This window comes from Lycium ferocissimum, chromosome 2, assembly GCF_029784015.1.
Source record: "Lycium ferocissimum isolate CSIRO_LF1 chromosome 2, AGI_CSIRO_Lferr_CH_V1, whole genome shotgun sequence".
NCBI lineage: Eukaryota > Viridiplantae > Streptophyta > Magnoliopsida > Solanales > Solanaceae > Lycium > Lycium ferocissimum.
Window position 1 is genome coordinate 49,706,963 of NC_081343.1, and position 22,288 is coordinate 49,729,250.

The 22,288-nt window shown below is 34.3% G+C and overlaps 3 protein-coding genes across 4 annotated transcripts; all 3 read right to left on the reverse strand.

The window, feature by feature from the left end:
• Window positions 1–2,373: 2,373 nt before the first annotated feature.
• LOC132042686 (uncharacterized protein At2g34460, chloroplastic-like) lies at window positions 2,374–5,980 on the reverse strand. 2 transcript variants are annotated; one of them, XM_059433212.1, is made up of 5 exons: window positions 5,812–5,969; window positions 5,516–5,716; window positions 3,828–3,947; window positions 2,830–3,102; window positions 2,374–2,737 (listed from the first exon to the last, which is right to left on the reverse strand). In XM_059433212.1, exons 2-5 carry the CDS (start codon window positions 5,714–5,716, stop codon window positions 2,573–2,575), a joined length of 759 nt encoding a protein of 252 aa, XP_059289195.1. In that variant the 5' UTR covers window positions 5,812–5,969; the 3' UTR covers window positions 2,374–2,572. The 2 variants fall into 2 exon arrangements, with proteins under 2 accessions (XP_059289195.1, XP_059289199.1); XM_059433216.1 differs by lacking the exon at window positions 3,828–3,947 and having other exon boundaries at window positions 5,812–5,980.
• A 1,072-nt stretch (window positions 5,981–7,052) lies between these two features.
• LOC132042704 (uncharacterized protein At2g34460, chloroplastic-like) lies at window positions 7,053–11,734 on the reverse strand. The gene is made up of 5 exons (XM_059433231.1): window positions 11,511–11,734; window positions 11,190–11,390; window positions 10,537–10,656; window positions 7,586–7,858; window positions 7,053–7,496 (listed from the first exon to the last, which is right to left on the reverse strand). The coding sequence occupies exons 1-5, from the start codon at window positions 11,628–11,630 to the stop codon at window positions 7,332–7,334; spliced, it is 879 nt and encodes a 292-aa protein (XP_059289214.1). The 5' UTR covers window positions 11,631–11,734; the 3' UTR covers window positions 7,053–7,331.
• Window positions 11,735–12,654: 920 nt separating this feature from the next.
• LOC132042696 (DNA replication licensing factor MCM3 homolog 2) lies at window positions 12,655–19,686 on the reverse strand. The gene is made up of 16 exons (XM_059433224.1): window positions 19,491–19,686; window positions 19,297–19,415; window positions 18,607–18,815; window positions 16,489–16,619; window positions 16,164–16,402; window positions 15,832–16,068; window positions 15,482–15,636; window positions 15,198–15,406; window positions 14,942–15,107; window positions 14,659–14,855; window positions 14,316–14,375; window positions 14,139–14,231; window positions 13,745–13,965; window positions 13,400–13,462; window positions 13,166–13,307; window positions 12,655–13,006 (listed from the first exon to the last, which is right to left on the reverse strand). Exons 1-16 carry the CDS (start codon window positions 19,554–19,556, stop codon window positions 12,944–12,946), a joined length of 2,370 nt encoding a protein of 789 aa, XP_059289207.1. The 5' UTR covers window positions 19,557–19,686; the 3' UTR covers window positions 12,655–12,943.
• Window positions 19,687–22,288: the final 2,602 nt, after the last annotated feature.

Sequence of the window (22,288 nt, forward strand, 5' to 3'; positions counted from 1 at the left end):
AACATTTCCAAAAGCTAACAGTATCATCATGCAAATGGTGAAAACCATAGCAAACTTCTTGGAGCCCTCCATTTTTTCTTCCTCTTCTTTTTCACTTCAAGAACTTCAATAAAAATGAGAGAAATGAACTCTTAACAATGAAAAACTAGAATGCCACTGAAAGTGACTTGTGAATGTGTTTGAAAAAGGTAACAAGGACTGGCTCTTATATCAAAAAATTTAGTGAATTTCAGAGTGTCTTATCAAAAAAATAGTATAAGAATTAGAGTATATGTATTTTAGGGTAACGGTTTGGCAAAAGTAAAAATATTGGATAATGTTAGTAAATCTAGCCTGGACCAAATTACAAAGAAATGAAGAACTTCATTTTCCAGGCTAGTTTTCGCTTGCTCGAGAGAAATGAAGGTCCTACATGTGCACCGCTACTCAAAAATAATTGGTGACAGATTTTATTTAATTAAACTAATTATTTTGGAGGGAATTATCTTAATTAACTGTGTAATTTATCCAAAAACATGAGTATAAGTTGCCAGCTTGTGTGGGTAATCATTTAGAATGGTTCGTTAAACAACCAGCACATGTTAGAGCATCAATGAGCTGATTATCATTTTCCATTATTAGGTGAATTGGGTATTTTAATCTATATTTTTCTTTCCCTAATCTTTTATTGGTATAATTTTAAAATTTTTGTTAGTCTCTTTCTGATGTATCTTCTTACGTCACCTTTATTTTGTAATCTTCTTTTTGATTAAACACATTTTCTTTTTCTTTGTACAATGAACTTAGTTTAGGTCCTTTCATGCAGGGAGTAATAGTACCATATGCAGCGTTATTAAAAGCGAACGCCTCGTCACTTAAAGGGATGAAACGACCTGAAGCAAGAGGTTCTCGTTTCATCGGTGGATTCATGCATTTCAGAAAAAAAATTTGCTTCCAACAATGATGTCCAAAGTGATCCTAAAGAGAACGATCGATTATTTGAACCTCAATTTTGCGGAGTTGGACTAATATTAACATTATTGTAAATTGGATCTAAAGTTATTTAATTCAATTGCAATGTAATTATTATAGTACCAAATTGATCATATATATTAGACTTTTTTTTTTGTACTGGTGTGGTTCCTTTTATTGCTTTTTGCTTCAAGCTCCATGGACCTTGTCACTTCTTGCTTTTAAAATAATTGACACATAAGGTAGTGATGACAATAGCCTTGATAGTTGATTATCTAGTTCGAATAAATATTACATACTAAATATTACTAGTCCACAAGCGTCTACATAATTATCTAGAGCAAAGATTTTACTCCAGTTAATTGGGTTTTTACTTTCTCTTTCGAAATAGGATGGACGAGTTTCTAAGTGAAAAAGTTTTAAGTTCGAAAAGATCTGGGATTTTAACAAGCCTATTATCGGAAAATTAGATCAGCCAAGCTAAAACAATTTTCTTCTCTATAGGACCACTAACGCAGAAATTAAGAGAAACTATATTGAAAATTTGAAAAGTTGATCAATTGATAATCTCTCAACTATTTTTGTGATCAGTACATGGCATTGAACCACTGAAGCTTCAATTAGCTTGACTTATCAAAAACTAACTTAAACTTTCTATCTAATAACAAGTGGGAACATCAGTCCAGGCTGTACCTAGAAAATAATACTCCTATTGTTCTTTTTACTTTAGACAACCCATCAACCTCAAAAAATATTTTGTTCATCATATTCTCGAATAAAATAGCTGTAAAATTGTTGGTTTCTTCTCATACTTTTCCTATATATAAAGCCATGTCTGTTGCCCTTTCAATACATACTTAATACAGTCACTTTAATCAATCTTTTTATTCATTTCTAAGAGTTCTCTTTCTCTTTCTGCTATTTTTACTGAAAATTCTTGAAAAAAACAAGAAGAAGAAATGGAAGGTATCAAGAAGCTGGCAGCTCTTTTCACCATTTGCATGATGATGCTTGTGGCTTTTGGCAATGTTGGAGGAGCAATGGCTGCCGGAGAAGAATCACCGGCACCTTCACCTTCAATGGAGAGTGCTGCCATTACTTTGTTTGTCCCTGTTTTAATGGCTGCCTTTGCTTCTCTGGCTGCTTTCTTCTTCTAATTAAATTTTTTTTTTCTTTTCGTTTTTCACCTCTCATTTTCAATTTTGTAATTTGTTACTTTCTACTTTGTTGGGAATTCTTCATCTTATGAGACAACATTATTTTTTATATGTTGATGTTTGGTGATCATAATAAAAAATAAAAAATGACATTCACATTGCTCAAACAAGATGTTAGTACAATAACTCAAAATTCCTCGCGAGCCAAACATCAACACGCGTACTTTTGGAACATAGTAATTACTGGAAATAATACCAATTGTAATTATTTTTTATCTTTTTTTTTAATTAGTGCTGTAAATTTAGTGCAAGAACTTATTACAGGGAAAAGTAGGTGACCATTTACAGACCTTTTACCCAGTTCAAATCACAACAGCATCATCATTTACACACGAGAAAGGTTGCATATGGCATATATCGAATAAACATTTTAGTGGATGGAATAAAAATTGCATGCTTACAAGTCACTGCAGTTCTATTGAACCAAAGAGCTCCTCGAATGAACGTTTAGGGACATCTGTACTAGCCACTATCTCCACGACCTTGTGATGAGATTCTGGATGGAGCAATGCCTCAACTGCAACTTCAGCTACCTGATCTCTGGATATTGAGCCTCGAAAAAGGGTGTCCTAAATTGAGGAAGAGAGCGCACAATGTTAGATGCAAAAAAGACTTCTGCTCAAACACTACAGGAAGTAATGTATAATCCATCATAATGTACCTCCGGTTGCATGATTATATTTCCTTGTGGAGGATCATTTTTTAGCCCACCGGGCCTAATAATTGTGTAGTTGATGCCAGATTTACGAATGTATTTCTCGGCTTGAAGCTTTGCTACCAATACGAGTCCCATAGCATTAAGGATTATATAAACTGGATTGAACCACTGACCCATTGCAGCCCCATTGACGAGAATTGAACTTATAAGGATGAACCTATTAATACCAAGTTTTTGGCATGCATCCACAAGGTTCACTGTGCCAATATTATCAACCTGAAAGAATAAAACAATGATAGGATACATCAGCTGGATTTCACCATATTCTAAATCACAGAAAAGCATGAGGGCTACAAGTAAGACGAAAAGTTATATGAACATGGATAATGCTAATGAAGGACATCTAACACCTCTGCTAATTCATTAACATAAGACATGAAAATGAATATAACAACCACTATGCCTCAACCCCAAGCAAGTTGGGGAGATTAGGCACTGCCATCCGTCTAATCTCACTTCAACTTCACTTTTCTTATGCATTAGACATGAAACGAACACCACCAAAATTTCTGAAGACAACGATCCAGAAACTATTATCAACAAGAGGGATACTAGCTTGAAAGCCTTCAGACACTAGAATGTCATTTAAGTGACAAAATTGAACTCCAGTTGCTAAAAGGTTGGTCACTCCTTTTACATTTTCCTCTTCTGTGCACCCGAAAAACTTTTAAGGTTATGAGGTCTCTCCAAAAGAGCGTGTCCATATTGAATTAACCAACATGTTCTTGCAGTTGCATGCTTACAAGTGCTCTTCACTGTTATTTCAAGCTAATAAGACTAAACTTTTAGTACTGAAACCCTGAAAAGACATTGCATTGCATAAAAATGAGACTGAAACTCCTACCAAGCCTATTATAAAATCATCTCACTTTGCTGATAACCAAGATCAGGTGTGAAGGATCAGTAAAAGACTATTATTTTTCGGATTGAAGTTGACTAACCTTCCAAGGTGCCAACAAATTCAACGAAGGCTGGAAACCAGTAGCACATATTACCGCATCAGAATCATCACCAATGGCATCGGCTAGTTTATCTGATCCCTCTGTCACATCAGCTTTCACCTGAGAAGAATCAGAACACCATTGAATTGCCACGATGGGTGAGGGTGGGGGGATTCTAAAACAAGTTTGTCCTTTCCAGAGAAGGTATATGTTCCCTTCACACTTTCTATTTTCCCAAAGTGGTATCCGAAGACGAGACAAGCGGTGGTGCATTAATATTTGACAAAGTCCATATCCATCAGTGCATGAATTATTTCAGCTTTTCTTAGCCTACATCAAAATAGCTAAACTAGGAATCAATAAAGCAGTGTAGTCGTTTTCAAGTAGCACCAAGTCCTACAAATGTCAAGAATGAAATTTAAGACTTTTTGTAGGCTAAAGTTAGAAGGTTAAAAATATACCTGCATCAAAAACTGAAATTTCTTATAGAAAAAACTATATTACATATTTGATTGTTTGAGTAAAAATGACAAGGCAAGACATGTAAGAAGCATAAGCCTGAGAATGTACACCTATACACTAGAATTTGAGGCTTCTAGTTTGCAAAAGAGAGGCTTTCCATGTCATAAACAGTAGTAGTTGTTCCTACATACTCTAGATCTGTTCCGAGAAAGCTATCCTATTAATGAATTGAATGAAAGTTCCCATAAAACAGAACTCTCATGGAGGCAAAATCAGAAAATTTTGTGACCTAAATCTGTGATATTAGCCAATTTAGCAGAACATATCAAAGCTGCATGCCTTTTAAAAAATAACCCCACTATAATTTTATGGAAAAATTATGAAGGGTTTCTTGCTGCTAAGCCAATGAAAAAATTGGACTATCTGAGCTCCAAGTGTTTCTTTTTCAGCTTCCACATGTACACGCATTTTAAGCAGATTTTCCTGCAAAATGTGTGTACAATTCGATAACTCCATTCTCATTAGGAATTTGGTATTTCACTTTTCATTTGTATTACTCAAACAGACGCTTAATGTAAGAAGGTCAAATTCTTGAATTACTAGTAATTAAGAACTACTTGTTATCCAGAATTTGTAAAGTTAAATCAACAACCACTTTATTGAATTTGCTGCTTGATTCTTGTTAGGGTGTGTCCTGATTTTCTTACCATATATTGATTCTACTTTTCTCTTTAAGGAAAGACAAAGTATTGCCATTTTGGTTTTGCTTTTCCTAAAAAGAAAATAAAAAATCTATCTCTCAGAGGACAAGGTTTACCTCTACATATTGAAGAATCCCTCCCATAAAACAAACAACAATAGCATCCGCAATATAGTCATCAAGGAGTCTAGTTTAGGGAGAGATTATTCTCTCATAGTTTATGCTTTTTTTTTATATTATAGTTTTATAATATGTAGGCCAATTGGCGAAATCATATTAAAGATTATGCTTTTTTAGTATACTTTTATTTGTTCCTGATTTATCGTTATTCGAAGTTTGCAAATGATAACTTCCGCATGACGCCCTGTTATTTCGATCCCAACAATTCTTAAAGTCCTTAACCTCAACTACCCAAACCCCAGGTAACAAAACTTAAAGCTGGGCCATTTTTGCATCCAATTTATAGCAAACAAGAATCATAAATTGAGGAAGGAAAAATTAAAGAGTGGAATGAAAGAGTACTCACAAATTGAAGAAGAGGGTTTGCTTCAGGTAAGATAGACTTAGCCTTGTCAACATCACGAACCCCAGCTTTAACAGCAAAACCCTTAGCCAAAAGCTGCTCAACAATCCTCTTACCTGTATTCCCAGTTGCACCTGCAACAAATATTTTCTTCTTTTCACTGATACCCGCTTCTTTTTCCTCCTTAATTTCACTTCCTTCCATCTGTAATCAAAGTGAAAAGTTAAAACACAATTATGCATTACCCACAAAGAGAAATCTTGCTGGAAAACTTGTAAGAAAAAACTGTAGAGACGTACGTTGTTGCTTTGAGATTAAGAAAAACCAGTGGTCTTGCTTGCTTGGATAACTTGCTGTTACTTGTTACAGTACAAACCAAAACTAATTTTAGTTAATTATCCGCCTCAAAAATGTTCCAGAATGCTCTCGAAAATCTCTTATTAATACAGTATGAAATACTACTGATGATAGTTAACACCAGATTTTGACTATTAACTTGACTACTTGAGTCTTATCCTTATGCACTAAATATTTTTGAAAAATATATTTTTCTAAAAAAATAAATCAGTTAAAAATAAGAAAATATTCCTAGTATAAATAAGGAAAACAAGTTTCGTGATATTCTAAACTCATTGTTTCTCAATTTTCCCTTTGCGTAAGTATTTTTCTAATGATATTGTTTCCCTTTTCACAAAATTGGCTAATTTTTACTATGATATTTATTCTCCTTTTTATTACCTTAAGTTATTTGCCTGTACTATAGTGCCATCTTTCTTTTTTTTTCTAAATTGTGATTGTAATACTTCATTAAACTAAGAAATAAGAGGTCCTTCGATTATTTTGTTACAGATAATCATGCATTTTTGAGTATCTGTATCCCACAATTTTATTTTCACTTTTTGTAAAAGTGTGATTGAATTGGGACAGCAAACAATGAAATTTCTGAATTGCAGAAATTTCTTTTTAGTTTTTGTCTTTTTGTTACTTCAAATGCTTTCATTATTTAAAGTTACTAACGAATATGTTTTTATTGCAATATAGTACGGAGTGACTTTTCTTACTCCATGAATAATGTTTGATTCTCCATATAATGATTCAGAAAAATATTCTCTGAGTTCAAACATACAGATTAATTAAAGAAAACAACAAAAAGATATTATACTATAAAAAGTTATGTATACTGAGCACTAGACTGATGCTTCAGAGGGTAAGACAGGCATGCTTTAATGAAGTTACAATTAAAATGGCTGGATCTAGGGGAGGGGGAGGGGAACTGGGAAAGGAAATTAAAAGGTGAAGATAGTAGCCTCGCTAATGAGATGAAAGTTGAGATAACCAACAAATTGAGCTTATTGTAGTTATAGTAATATTTCCCCTTTTTGGCATAATATTTTCCATCTTCCTTTGGCCATGCCTTTGATTTTTCGGTTTTGTCCCTTCAATTTAAAATAAAACCAAAAGTGGTTGACTTAATTAAGATTATTAACAAAAGTCCTAAATACGGAAGCAGATGCAATAACAGTGGAACTTGCATCCGGTCTTCAATAAGCTCTCTTTTAATCATTCACTTCCAACTTTCTTTTCTTTAACTTCCATCAAATTTGTAGTGTTAGGAAATGTTACAAGTAAATAACTATTACAAAGTTTCAGGTTTCCCTACAATATGAAAAAGCAGTGGTCAACTACAGACCTGTAACAACTGTAAAAGCACTACTTTGCAGAGAAGGATCTTGCACTATTAAGTTGTTGCATTGTGGTCTTGAGTAACAATATCTGTAAATAATGCATATATATAGACAAGAAATATCATCTTGACAAGCTAGTGCTGCTTTATGGAACCGAATAGTTCCTCCAATGAACGTTTGGGGGCATCAGTACGAGCTACTATCTCCAGAACTTTGTAATGAGATTCTGCAAGGACTAATGCCTCAACTGCTACTTCAGCCACCTGGTCTCTAGATATCGAGCCTTCGTAAAGGGTATCCTACATTTGGAAGGAGAAGCACGGATCATCTTAGAAAATCAAATTGCACGCATACATAAATAAACAATGAGTAAGCTGCATATTGCTACCTCTTGTTCCATTACAATGTTTCCTTGAGGTGGATCGTTTTTTAGCCCACCAGGCCTTATTATTGTGTAGTTGATCCCAGATCTCCGAATATATTGTTCTGCTTGGAGCTTTGCTATCAACGTCAGTCCAAAAACATTAAGAAATACATATGCTGGATTAAACAACTGGCCCATTTCAGCCCCATTGACCAGAATGGAGCTAATAAGGATGAATCTATTAACACCAATTGTTCGGCATGCTTCAACAAGGTTCACTGTGCCAAAGTTATCAACCTGAAAGAATGGGTATGCTAGGGGTTAAACAATGTAGCAGAAGGACAATGGGTCAAGATTCAGTAAAACCACCAAAACAGTAATCAATATAGTGGGAAATAAAACCAGTATTATTTCCATCATTTTCTTGTATTTTTATTTAGCATTCACATATCTCTTATTCTTTTGCCATGCCTTTCTATACTGCTTTGGATTGCTTGTTCTTATCTCTTGCACTATCTGATTGTTTCTTTTACTTCGTCGTCCTATTATCTTGTTGCTATTACTGCTTATTAGTACTGTTTATTATCACTGATGCTTTTTCATCTCTCCTTTAGCCAGGGGTATATTGGAAACAGCCTCCCTACCCATCAAAAGGCAAGGGTAAGGTCTGGGTACACTCTACCCTCCCCAGACCCCACCTGGTGGGATTATACTGGGTATGTTGTTGTTGTAACATGTCGACATCAATGACGCGGAAGAGCTACGAGTATCCGATAAATTTTGCTTCATAATTTACTAGAGTAATTAATATAACCAAGGGAAGTCGTCCGAACAATGATCTGGAAAGCAAGATATCAACAGAGGCCCTATTGGCTATAAAAGAGAAGAAGGAACAGAATAGAACTACTTGACAAATTTAAGGTAACTCGAGCAGCGGAACTGTAAAGCTGATATGTGTCTGCACTCTATACATCTTTATAGAACATTTTTCAGTCTTGCAGTTCAGTTTCTTCTTGAAAGCAAACGAGAAGCCTCTCAACATTTCTAGTGCCTTGAGCATTCAACACCTAAGCAAACATCAGAACCAATGGTTGTTCCTTTGAATCCACTAAATTTTCAGCCATTATGTTTGATGCTGCTTTGCAGAACCTCAATCACATATAATTTCCAATCCAGATAAAGGTTAGGAAAGGAAATCAATGTTGGGTGTGTGTTAATAAGTCCAACATGGAAAGTAAAAAAGAAAAAGAAGCTACTTATAAGGTGTTGGATACTCTTAGTGGTGTGAGGCCTTCTAAGGAAAACCGTGCAAACTTGTCCCAAAGCCGACAATATCACACCATGTTACAAGTGTCTTTGATTTGTTTTATCCCAACAATCAGCGTTGGTGTCTTTATTTTACAGGCAAGGAATTCTTTCATAAACCTGAAACATGAGTTGCAGGTTCAACAATACTTGTTCTTCTGACAGTAAATCCATTATGAACTCAACCTAGTAGGCCTTAACCTGCTTAATCACGCCATTCTTGATTCCTGTTTTCCAGGCGCTATAACAAGGATTCTTATGGAGCTAAGGTCTTAAAGGCGAAATTGGACCACTAAAATGTCTAAATTTAAAATTGCTTTGAGTAAATCTGAAATTAGTTTAAAGGGCAGATCAAGAATGGTATAACAGAAGACAAAAAAAAAAAAAAAAAAAAATGAACAATTAACACCAACAACCCCATCAGAGAAACAATTGTCAGTAACAGCTGACTCGCCTGGATTCCGAAAAAAGAATGAAAATGTTCTCCATAAACCAAAAAAAATGAAATCTTAATATGAAGCTGTTCGCTTCTCCATTTTCCTTTTCTGGGGTGTAGAAAAATCTTCAACGGAATAAAGTTTCCTTAACACGGAAGTGCAAAGCTACCATACTGAGCTTCAGCAGCAACTATGTTGTGGTAGCATACTCACAAAAATCTTCATTCTGAGTTTTGAAAGGATAAAAACCAACTTAGTATAATTTCTTTCAATGCCAAAAATGAGCCCATGAGTAGCACCCGTGTAAAGCATGTCATCATCTATAGCTACCATCAAATTCAGACTCTTAACAAGCCTAATCTGGACTTCTTTCATTTGTTTATTGTGTTGTGTGCGTTTGGTTAGACCGACTATGTTGTATGGGGCGGAATTAAGATCTCTCACGTTCAAAAAGATGAAAGTTGCGAGATGAGAATGTTCAGATCGATGTGTGGCCACACCATGCCGAGATTAGGAATGAGGATATTCGGGACAAGGTGGGAGTGGCCTCGGTGGAAGACAAGATGCGAGAAGCGAGATTGAGATGGTTTGAGCATGTGAAGAGAGACACGGATGCCCCGTGCGGAGGTGTGAGAGGTTGGCCATGGATGGTTTCGGACGAGGAAGGGGTAGGCGAAGAAGTATTGGGGAGAGGTAATTAGACACGATCTCTAGACTGACCTTAGATAGGAGAGTTTGGAGGAATTAGGGTAGAAGGCTAGTAGATAGTCTCGTTATCCTTAACTTAGTAGTCGCATTATCGCGGTATAATTTCCCGTTATTTCGTGCTTTAATTACTATGTTCTTTGCGTTATTTCATTTCCATATCGCTTTGAATCTCTTAGCCTTGTACGACCTCTTTTTTGCTTTTTATTGAGCCGAGGGTCTTTGTCCTACCTTGGTAGGAGCAAGGTTCTGCAGTACACTCTACCCTCCCAAACCCACGTTGTGGGATTTCACCGGGTTGTTGTTGTTGTATTGTGTGCGTTTGGTTCTTTTTTATTTTTGATCAATATGCCTATCCTTTAAATTATGTTATCATACAGATCATCCAAAAGAGTCAATCAGTATTCTGTAAAAGAGAAAAATAATCATTATATTTTAGAAACGATAAGTAAATCGTAGTTGGGCTATAAAGTTGAAAATTTATCAAGAAGATATTCTACGGCCAGGATACCAAGGTTACCATCTAACCTTCCATGGAGCCAGAAAATCCAATGAACGTCGAAAACCTGTAGCACATACTACTGCATCTGAATCAGTGCCAATGGCATCAGCTAGTCCTGCTGATCCCTCTGTGACATCTGCTTTCACCTGAAAATACCAGAATATAATTGATTTCACGTAACAATGATTCAAAAATTTATATAATGGAAGGGAACATTACACTGCATAGTTAGCTATTCGCTTACCTTCACAAGGACCAATTTGCAAAATATTTTGTTGAAAAGGTAAAATCTAATTACCTTTATACTAAATGATCATATTCTAAAAGTTTTGAAGTAATCTCCAATTTCACTCCATTTCTATTTTAATAAACTACAATAAGTACCTGAATACACCAGCCAAAACAAACTCTTTATCTGGATGGAGATTGGATGGAGTATAAGTAAGAAATCAGAAATATAAAGTCGTTACAAAGTTCTCAAAATTGAAGGACTAAAATCCAAACAAAATTTGACTCATAACCCAAAATATAGTAGGAGAAAATTAAGGCATTTTGTTTGTGCTTACCATCAAATCCTTAAAGTATCATACTTTACCTCATAATCAACTACTTATGGAGCAATTAAAATACATTAATTACCAAAAACATTAACAAGATAAAAGAGTTAAAACAAACCCACAATTTGAAGATCAGGGTTTTGACCAGGTAAGGTTGATTTAGCCTTATCAATATCAAGAACCCCAGCCTTTACAGCAAAACCCTTAGCCAAAAGCTGCTCAACAATCCTCTTTCCAGTGTTCCCAGTTGCACCTGCAACAAATATTTTCTTCTTTTCACTGTTACCCACTTCCTCTTTTCCTTCAATTTCACTTCCCTCTATCTGCAATCAACAAAATAAAGAAACCAAAATAACAAATTACCTCACATTTTCTTGGTATATCACGTAATCTTGAAAATTGAATGGAAAAATGTAATTTTTTTGTTTGGAGAAGACACTTACATTTGCTGCTTTGATAGTGAAAGACTGAACTTTGTTGTCAAAAAGAGTAACAGAGTGCCTTTTAGAAGTGAAAGTAAAGGCAGAGGTTCTAAGGAAGAAGAGACCAGTGGCAGTAGCCATGATTTTTCTAACTTGTGTTCCCCGGCAATAAGTGTAAGTTTTCAGTTGTATTGCTATTTACCTGCCATAATACATTCTCCAACTTGTTTGGTCGCATGAATCATTATCTTGTTGTCTTATTTTCTTTTCTTGCTATTTCAATAAAAGTGCTATCTTTTAATGTATTCACTTGAGAGTTTTATTATATTGGGAAAAGTACTAATTAGTCATATTTTTTTCGATATATTTCTTATCCTACAAATTTCCGTGGAAATCCTGAAAAGTATTCTTACTATATTACGTTTCATCTATACAATTGTTTAATCAGGATGGTTTGGTTTGTGAACAAGTTCTATTCAGATTGTAATATGGAAATTATAATATGATAATTAAATAATGAAAAGATCATACAATGATATATTTCTATAAGTAGTGTTTCATTAAGTGGACTAAAAATAAAATATACATGGCTATAATATAAAATTTAAATATACATTTAGTTTTACAGTAGATAAATTTGAATAAACTATAATTTTGATTTTTAACCTTAATATTATTAAAGGACTTTGGAAGAAGAGCTTTAGAGAAGACATCTCTATCATTTTGTTTTATGCCAGAATTAGTAAATTCCGAAATTGTTATCAGACATCGAGTGAGGTGCAAGAAAATATTATAATTGTGATATAAATAATCCAAAGCATACGTATAACAAAATTAAAAATTCAATCAAACGCTTGATAAAATAATTTCACATTGATTCCAAAATTATTGTCCCATATCCGTGTAACCAATAACATAAATTGGGGAGTTTCTTGCGACTGAACTTGTGATCACACAGATGTATAAAATACAAAGTAAACCTTGTAGTATTTGAAATTAGCCAACTTCATTTACTGTTCAATTATATGTGAAAGCCGATGATAATTTCTTCCATGTATTCTGCTTTTATGTAGGTTGCTCTTATAACCTTCTTGATAAGAGGCTTACATAGGCATACCTGCTAACGAGGTACATATACACCCTCACGTGAATTGCACCTTTTCAATCAAGGAGATAACGTATGGTTAAAGATAAATAAAAGGTGTTCATAACAAATTGAACGTTACATAATGCATTACCTACTTGGTTTCCTAAAACAGGATAAGTAAGATTCATATGCTTCATCAGTACATCTGAATTTCGAAGTGAGGATACATAAGAGGAATACCATCATACTACTATGAAAGACACAAGAAAAGTTTTAGCTCAACAATCAATAGTATCCCCCATATAGTTAGGCCTGGACCATCCATCAGAAAGAAGACAACTGCATTTGGAGCTCCAATTAGACTGATCTACATGAAGTAAACTACATTGGTATCACTATGTATCCACAATTGGCCTTTCTCTTGCATCATCTGCACATTAAAGCACTTACCACTATTAGCTAACCTTCAAAAACTATGGTATCCAACTGATACACATTTCACTGTTGCCAACTTGTGAAAAAAAAGGTAATCTTCACATATGTTTGAAACTTGGACACCCAAAAAGATTGTAAAGAAGGACTTGCATACCTGTAATAATTTCTCTATCTCTGCCTTTGAGTAAGGTACAGGCGCCCCACTGTTGACAACACTCTCTACATCAGCAACTGAAATTTGTTCCACATGCTGTGAGCTCCTGTGCCTACCGAGCACTGCACTGAATGCTTGCAATCTGCAAGTCCATGGATGTTAGATTCCATAATTGACATCAATTCCGGAGTACAAAGAAATGCATTCAATGATCAATTAGTTGATCACACAGACCTCTCGGGAGATATGCTGATTTCAGCTGCCGGAGTATCATCAGTTTCCATTGGTTCACTGCCACTTTACCAAGAAGAATGCAAAAGAAAACTTCAGAAACAAAAACTTCGAAGGAAACATATTGCAATAGATAAAACAAACTAACATCAGATAGATAGATCATCAAAGGAATGACATGTGAGAAAATTGCAGTCAACTGTTGTTTACTTGATGACAGAACATATCAGTTATCAGAAAACCACACACCAAAAAAATTAACATAACTGTAGCAGATAATCAAGATATCCCTAAGACTAAAAGATTTTGATAGTAGCTGAAGCATGTATATTTTAGTTAGTAACTCACCCAACTCCCCCAGCTTCATGAGGAGCTGATTCATCGCCAGCATCATGCTCAGCTCTGCGTTTACGACCTGAAGCTTTATTACCAGCATCATGGTCAGCGCTGCGATTCTTCTCCAATTCCTTTTCTCTTTCTTGCTCGCGTTCCTCCATCTCAGTCAGTTCTTGATGATATATGGCAAAATGTAGAACTTGAAGAGCAGCTTCTACATCAGTCTTCAAAACCTGCCGAAAAAGATATTGAAACAAATTTTGAGCAAAAGAAAATCCATTCAGTGCAGATAACCACGGCAAGAAAGAATTCAGAACATACTCAGTGAACCTCTAGTCCTGAGCAGTCATATATTAGAGAACTTCAATCTTTCTATATAGGACTTGTAAGCAAATAAGTTTCTCACCTGTCTTCTCAACTTCAGCTTGGCATGGGCAGTTGAGAGCCGAATAATTGTTTCCAAAGTTCTGGCAGTAATTGGAAGAGTTCCTCCCCCAGTCTATTGGAAATTCAGAAAAATCAATTCAATCACACGAAAAACGTAACAAGATAGTTATCTGGATATCAGATATAAAATACCAACCTTTGCATTTGTACTGGCACTCCTAAGCTCCGCATAAGCAGTAGCTATGTTATCAGATGCCTACAAATGGTTATCATTATAAGTATCAGGAAGGGAGCAGTACCTTGATCAAGGTTCATGTGAGATGAAGCTAAGATATGCACAAGGTTTATTAAAACTTATCTTAAAGAGGATTTCAAAATTTTTATTAGGGTGTTCAAACTTACTGTTTTTACTTAAAGAACCCCTTAGGGATCTTCGTATGTTTACTTTTTAATTTTAAATTCCAAAGGCATAAAAAAATTAATCCTGCACGGTGAAGCAATGATGCTATCATGAAATTGCACAAGTTATGCTAGATTACCTCATCAGTCAGCTCGGGATGGATCCTGTTTTTTGCATAATGAATGTATGTCTTAAGAAACTGAATGGTCAGCGTATCCTTTTTACGCCGAGTTGAATTTCTACCATGTAGCATCCTATTATACTTAACATAGACCGGCATTTCGTCCTTGTCATTTTGTTCTTCATGCCTTGAATTGTCATCTAACGCCGAGCCACCTAAAAGGTGAAATAGCTTCATTTTCATTCACAGACAAAAGGAGAACGCAATGCATGGAGATTTTCAAACATAACTGCCAACCTACCTCCATCTATTTGAGAACGATACCGGTGCATGCGCAAAACATGCTCAGAAATTTGACGATCTACCCCAGGATCCATTTGATCCAGAACAATAAACAACAAATCAAAACGAGAGAGCAGGGAGTCAGGTAGTCCAATGTTCTTCGTTGGAGTTAATGATCGGTCATACTGTCAAGAACCGAGATTGTATAGAAAAGTTAAACGATACATATCTTAAGGCTAATACACAGTTAGATGGACCTGTTTTGAACAACTTACCGAACCATATATGGGATTAGCAGCTGCAACTACACTGCATCGAGCATTCAAGGATGCATGGATTCCTGCTTTAGCAATGGTTACAGTCTGCTGCTCCATAACTTCATGTATAGCAACTCGATCTTGATCATTCATTTTATCGAACTCATCGATGCAAACAACACCTCTGTCAGCAAGTACCATGGCACCAGCTTCTAGCCTTCTTTCTCCTATTTCCAAGTACATATTTGTCAGTTTACTCCACATACAAGTAGATTCTGCTTTTGAAAAACTAAAACATTTACCTGTTTCTTGATCAGAAGTAACTGCAGCGGTCAAACCAACTCCGGAAGAACCACGACCGGTAGTTGATATTGCTAATGGAGCAATATTCATAATTGCTCTCAGCAGCTGAGACTTGGCAACAGATGGATCACCAACCATCATCATATTTATATCACTATAAACAGTAAAAATGGTTGCTGTGAGGACTCAAGAATCAATCTCATATAAAAGATAATACCAAAAAGTACGACAGTTGTCTGAAGCAACTGAACAGAAAAAATGCTGGAATTCACATGGTCAAGCAGTAATGCCTGCAATGGTGCTAAGGACAAAAAGGGTCCTTCACCAAAGGCAAAAGAGCTTATCTTACCCTCTTAAGTGAGTTCCATTTTTCAAGTTCTTTTCGATTCCACCGAGCATGAGCAGAACTACTGCTTTCTTTATCCACAAATGCCCATATATAGATGGCGCCAGTGAATTAGCAAGAAGATCAAAAGTATCATCTCTAACAGAAATATTCTTGATGTCTTTCAGGACTTTCTCTGTGTAGTTTGGCGCATTTGCAGACTTGTTCAGGAGAGACACATTGTTAGCAATGAGGATGGTTCTGCACAACAAAATCAATGGACAGGATTAATACAGAAAACCAACATTTAACTATTCTAAGGGCAACAAAGCAATATTTTACTTTAAACACACTACCTGAATACCCCATTCATGCTTCCTTGGCTTTTACTAGGAAGAGCTTTGTATACCCCAACAACTGCTACACGGTCTCCAGGCTTGCATGAATCAACAAGATCATCCTCCACGACTATATCCACTGTTCTAGGAAGTTGACCAGGAGCAGAATTTTCAGGCACCTCTTGCATTGATAAAGTTTGATGATCTTTGTATGTGCATAACCCATACTCTGTGACTAGCAAATTGCCATTATCATCCTGCAACATAATCATTCTTTGTAAAATTTCATTTTGCTAAACAAAAAGAAAAGGCCAAACCAAAACCTAAATCAATTCATCTTTACCCGTGTCGGGTACACAGAACCAGTTGGCAGACCAACATTCGACGTGATATCTCTATATTCACGGGCCGTGAATTTCTCAGTTGTTGGGCAAAAGTGGACACTCTTTACAACCTTTGGCCTCACAAGAGAACCTATAGATGTTGAAAGTAGCAGCTCTCATTAATAAATTTAATCAAAAGAGTCAATTACTAAGTGGCATCCAAGCTAAGGACTCAATGTAAAACAAGAAAATGATTTAAAGCTCAAATTTTTCAGTTGATTATGCCTAGCGTCAGTGTAACTCGCGTCTCTCTTTGACAAGAGAATAAACAACATGAAATAACGAAGAACACGTGTTTTTATATTAGTACATACTTTAGATTGCAAATATAAGCAGGATAAATCACGTAGAAATGGATGCTGATAATGAAACAGATCAAAAGAAGAAGCACAGTCAATAATGATATTGGGCATACTTTATTATGTTTTAATATCAATGCTCTATACTTTTATCGTCCTTTGATGTGCTTTTGAGTTTGAATATGCCCAACCTTAATCATTTAATTTGGTGATGTAGGAAGCTAAAGGATTAAAATGGTTCAATTTTGGATTAAAAAAATGCACAATGAAGTTCCACACACTTGTGCTATGCTTGGTCATGGCACGAGTATGTGTGCTCCAGGAAGAAGGACGCTTGCAAATTATTGGCCTTGCAGTCCATTTAGAAGAAAAAGAGCAAATACAGCACAGAAGAAACAAGGGCCACACTCCAGTTGCGCTATAGCACCAGTATGGCAACATTCTGATAAGCACAAGTCCAGTTATTTATCTACACTTGTGCTAACAACTTAATGTCCATGATTCAATAAATTGGAATAGAAAGTATGAGAAGTATGGCAGATCAAAATAAATTTCTACCAAATGCGAGAATTCATAAGCATTTTTGTTTTCATGTCTCACTAGAAGACAGGCAATCTTTTCCCAGTTTCATACCAGCAAACTGCACACTAGTTACCGGTAAGAAAGAAATCAAGACATTTTGAGGATACTACCAGTTCCATTCAGAAAATCAGGATGGATTGTCTTAGTTTGTTCTTTTTTTGGTGTAAACAGAATTTGTGGGGGGATATAGGAGAATTTGTAGATTTAATTGGCAATGTATAAGTGTTTAGCTTTTGAATAGAGGCACTGACTTTTTGCTGTAAGTATGATTCTGTAAAGTTCTTAACTAAACATTTTTTAGGTGTTTTGATGAGAACTAAACATTTTTTAGGTGTTAAGTTATGGTTAATACAAATGGTTACCTTTGACTAAAAAAAACTGCACACTAGTTACTGAAAGTCTGAAACTACCAGACATCTAAAACGAGCTTCAGACATGATGCATTTTTCTGATAAAAATGAACATAGTAATCACCAATAGAAATGGATAAAATAGGTATCTCCTGTCCAGTCCAGCTATTTAGAAATCAATTATCGTTCTTACTTAATAAGTTGAACCATCTAATAATAGAACCACAGTCCTAGAATGTGCAGTGTTCATCATCCCGTTATTAGCAACTGATACTGATATAGACATGGCCCACTACAAGCAACCAACTACTTAATCAACTTAACTTTATTCACTAGACATATACATATGAACCTCTGTAGAATGGACATGAAATGTTTCAGAGGTCATTTCAAATGGAAACTTGCCACTAACATACAGCTGTCGAACACATCAGTTATATCATCACACCCAAACCTTTGTGGCACAGTGTAAAACAACTATCACACCAGGTAAATGGTTCCCCATTTTCATTGTTTTTACCATTATAAAAGCATTTTTTTTAAGTATTTATCAATGTTTTCACCAGACCCTAATCACCAATACTTGCAATACCAGATGACTCAGAAATGTATTAGGCCTTCCTACTGACTGATTAACTTCAACTCCTATGGAGCGAAAAACAAATTCACTGATCGTACTCCATTGGCTCATTAACTTCAACTCCTATGGAGCGAATCTAAGGCACATAATTGATACCACAGTACATATGATTAATTTAGAATCTGTACTTTATGCTGGAATAATACCACAGAGTCAAAATAAATACGAGCTAAAAACGAGCAGTATAAGCAGATTAGAAAGGCGTACACTTGGTGACAATTCCTTCAACACAGACCATGGAACCAATAAAACGGGACAACAGCTCTCTTGGAGTTACTCTCCTCGAAACAAAAGGACCAGTAAACCCAACCAACACTTGCTCGCCTTCTTTAAGGTACTTGGGATTATGGGTCCGGATCATATCTGTTAAAGCATCAACCAACGGTTGCATATACTCACTTGGATTCTGAAGAAGCCTACACAATTCAAGAAAAAGAACAAATTGACAAACTGGACCAGCAATATCAATAACCCCAGGTAGACTTCAAATACTCAAAAATATTACTCCCTCCATTTCAATCTGTTTGTCTTACTTTCCTTTTAAGTCCGTTTTAAAAAAATGCCTCTTTACTTTTTTGGCAACTTTTTAATTTCAACTTTGCACATGGCATGTTTAAGACTACAAGATTAAAGGGAATTTTCATACATTCTACATATCCTTAGTTAACAACCACATGATTCAAAAGTTTTATTTACTTTGTTAAACTTCGTACCCAAGTCAAAACAAGACACACAAATTGAAACGGAAGGAATACTAAAACTCTTTGTTTTTTTTCCTGACATTTTTCCCTCAAATTGAACCTGAAAGAGAAACTGGGGAAAAAAAAAAAAGCCTAGGTAGTACATAGTTCAATTTTAAAACACAAATAAAACGAGTGAAATGAAAAAATAAAAAACCTGCGAGCTAAATCAGAGCCTTGTGTGTCATTGTAGAAATCAGAGAGATCCATAATGACACGACGCCTATTGTTGTTTATGATAGAATCAAATTCCTTCTTCAGCTCCGTGTCCAACTCCTGCAAATGTAAAAACAAACAAATTAAATAAATAACGCAAAGTATATAAAGTAGAAAAGGAGGATTAGGTCTTACAGTTTGTTCAAAGAACTTGAGGAAAGTTCGCTTGTGCGAAGCCCTAACCTCGTCGCTTAGATCCATCGCTTAGTTTGTTTGTGTGTGACAGAGAAAGAGAGAGAGAGAATTGTGAGTGGTGAAGGTAGAGATTTGGGGGTTTAGACTCTATTTTTTGGAGTTAGGGTTCGGATTTTGGCGGGAAATTAGGGGTTGAGTTTGGCGGGAAGGAGAGCGCATTTGGACACGAGGAGAGTCTATCTGCCTTTTTATAGTATTTCTTTTACCTCCTTTTTTTTTTTCACTTTATCCCTCCAAAAGAATGAGTGTATTATTACTACTCCCTCCGTCCCAATCCAAGTATCTTAGGTGTCGTTTGGCCATAAATATCAAAAACTTTTTCATTTTTTTTGGAATTTTTGAAGTTGAAGTTATGTTTGTAGTAGTTTTTAAATCTTAAATTAAAAATGTAGTGTAAAAAAGTGAAAAAAATTTAAAAAACAAGTTTTTCTTGTTTTTGGTAATCGAATACAACTTGAATAATTTTTATGACCAAACGCTAAAAAAAAAAGTAAAAAAAGTGAAAAAAAATTCCGGTAAAAAGTGAATATTTTTATGGCCAAACGCCCACTTAGTTTGATTGATTTTTAAATTTTGTGATCTTAAATTAAAGATGTGTGTAGTTCTTTAAAACGTGTGGTCTTAAACTTATCATGTAGAATGTTAACTTACTAATATAGAAAGAAATACTCTTTTTGGGACAAACTAAAAAAAAAACTAAAACACTCGATATTGGGACAAAGGGAGTATTTTAGAGTACTGTTTGAAAAATAAAAATAAAAAATCACAAGTATTTTAATGTAAACAATTTTGATTCATAGTAGTTTTATGCTTAATAATATAATACTATTTAACTTAAAAAAAGATATTGATGTTTTTTTTATGAATTAAAAGATTTGTTTATCGTTAGATTTGATTATGCAATTCTTTTTAGAACAAGAGAAAAAAAAGACGAGGACAAGTAAGATTGAAATATAATGTAAATAACTTTGATTCATAGTAGTTAGATATATATTCGTTCTTTTGACTTTGGTTGATATATTTTGTGTGTCAATTGTCTTTTATTGATTAATTCTATTTAATATATATAAAAAAGATACATGTTTTGCACTATATATATATATATATATATATATATATATATATATATATATACTATATGAATATAAATTGTAGTATCCAAAATTTATTATATTAGTGTTTGCCTGGCAAAAATTTTAGAACTTTGAATTTTAAGAGGTGTAAAATATTATATTGTTAATGTATGTAGTCTAAACAATATTTATTATTTTTTTATCAAATTTTGATTTTAATTCTAATTTTTTTTTGTTTAAAATGAAACAAAGTAAAAGATTTTCTATTTGAGGACTACTATTTTTTTAAGTAAGCTCATTTTAATTGTCATGTTGTCTTTTTTGCACAATTAGAAAATAATTTGACTAATTTACCTTATTAATTATTTGATCTCCATTTAATATTATTTTTTCTTTTATGACATTAGTCTCTTTTCACATTTATTAGAGTAAGAATTTTTTATCTTATTTTAAAATATAAATATTTTAAGTATAATATAAGAAAAGAAAGGAAATTGTATGATTTGGCTACTTAACCTTTTGAAAAAATAATTTCATTTCTTTCCACTCGTATCAACGCATGTGCAGCAATGGATACACAATTATTGACTTAATGGGGATACTAATTCTGTAATATTATTTGATTTTTTAATATGGGGTGCGCGTTTTTTTTTTTTGACATTCCTTGTTTTTTAATATGGTCTACCTTTTTTTTTTTTTTTTTTTTTTTACATGAGTTTACAGATGGGGGGTTCACTTTTTTTTTTTTTAATATTGCTTGATGTTTTTAGTATGGGGCCCATCTTATTTTTAATTTTTTTTTTTTGTAAGAGAGACTGACGACGAAGCATGGGTTAATATGGAATATGATTTTTTTTTTTTTTTTTTACGCTGAGTTTGGAGATGGTGGGGTCCATTTTTTTTTTAATATTGCTTGGTGTTTTTAGTATGGGGCCCATCTTATTTTTAATTTTTTTTTTTATAAGAGAGACTGACGACGAAGCATGGGTTAATATGGGGTCTACTTTTTTTTATTTTTTATATTGCTTGATTTTTTTAATATAGGATCTACTTTTTTTTTTTTTTAACATGAGTTTGGAGATGGTGGGCCCATTTTTTTTTTAATATTCTTTGGTGCTTTTTAGTATGGGGCCATCTTACCTTTGGTTAGACTTTTTTTTTTTTGTTTTTATATATTTTTTTAATATGGGATCTACTTTTTTTTTTTTTTTTATATGAGTTTTTGATTGATATATTTTGTCCTTCTATGTCAATTGTCTTTTATTGATTAAAAGTGAAATGAAATGGTTTAATAAGGCATAAAAACGCTTCTCAAATCCTAGAAAAGTAACTTTTACTTCAAATTAACTCACACATATTTGATCTAAGTAAATATTGACATGATCCAACATACTTATTGATTCGATCTGTTTTAAACCGTCTAAAACAAAATTCAACCTGCTCACTGACCTGAGTATGATGTTATTCACCAAGTCTAATATGAAGAACCGAATCTGTATTTATTAGTCCAGCTCTTCAACAACTAAACTATTGGTTGATGAAAGGTACGACTTTCGAATTTAGATTTGGTAACCTATCCATATTGAATGGCTGTCCCTCATAAATACTCATAGATGAGTCAAGTTGAAAAGGACGACAACGCCCATCTATTTGGTAAGGCTGGCT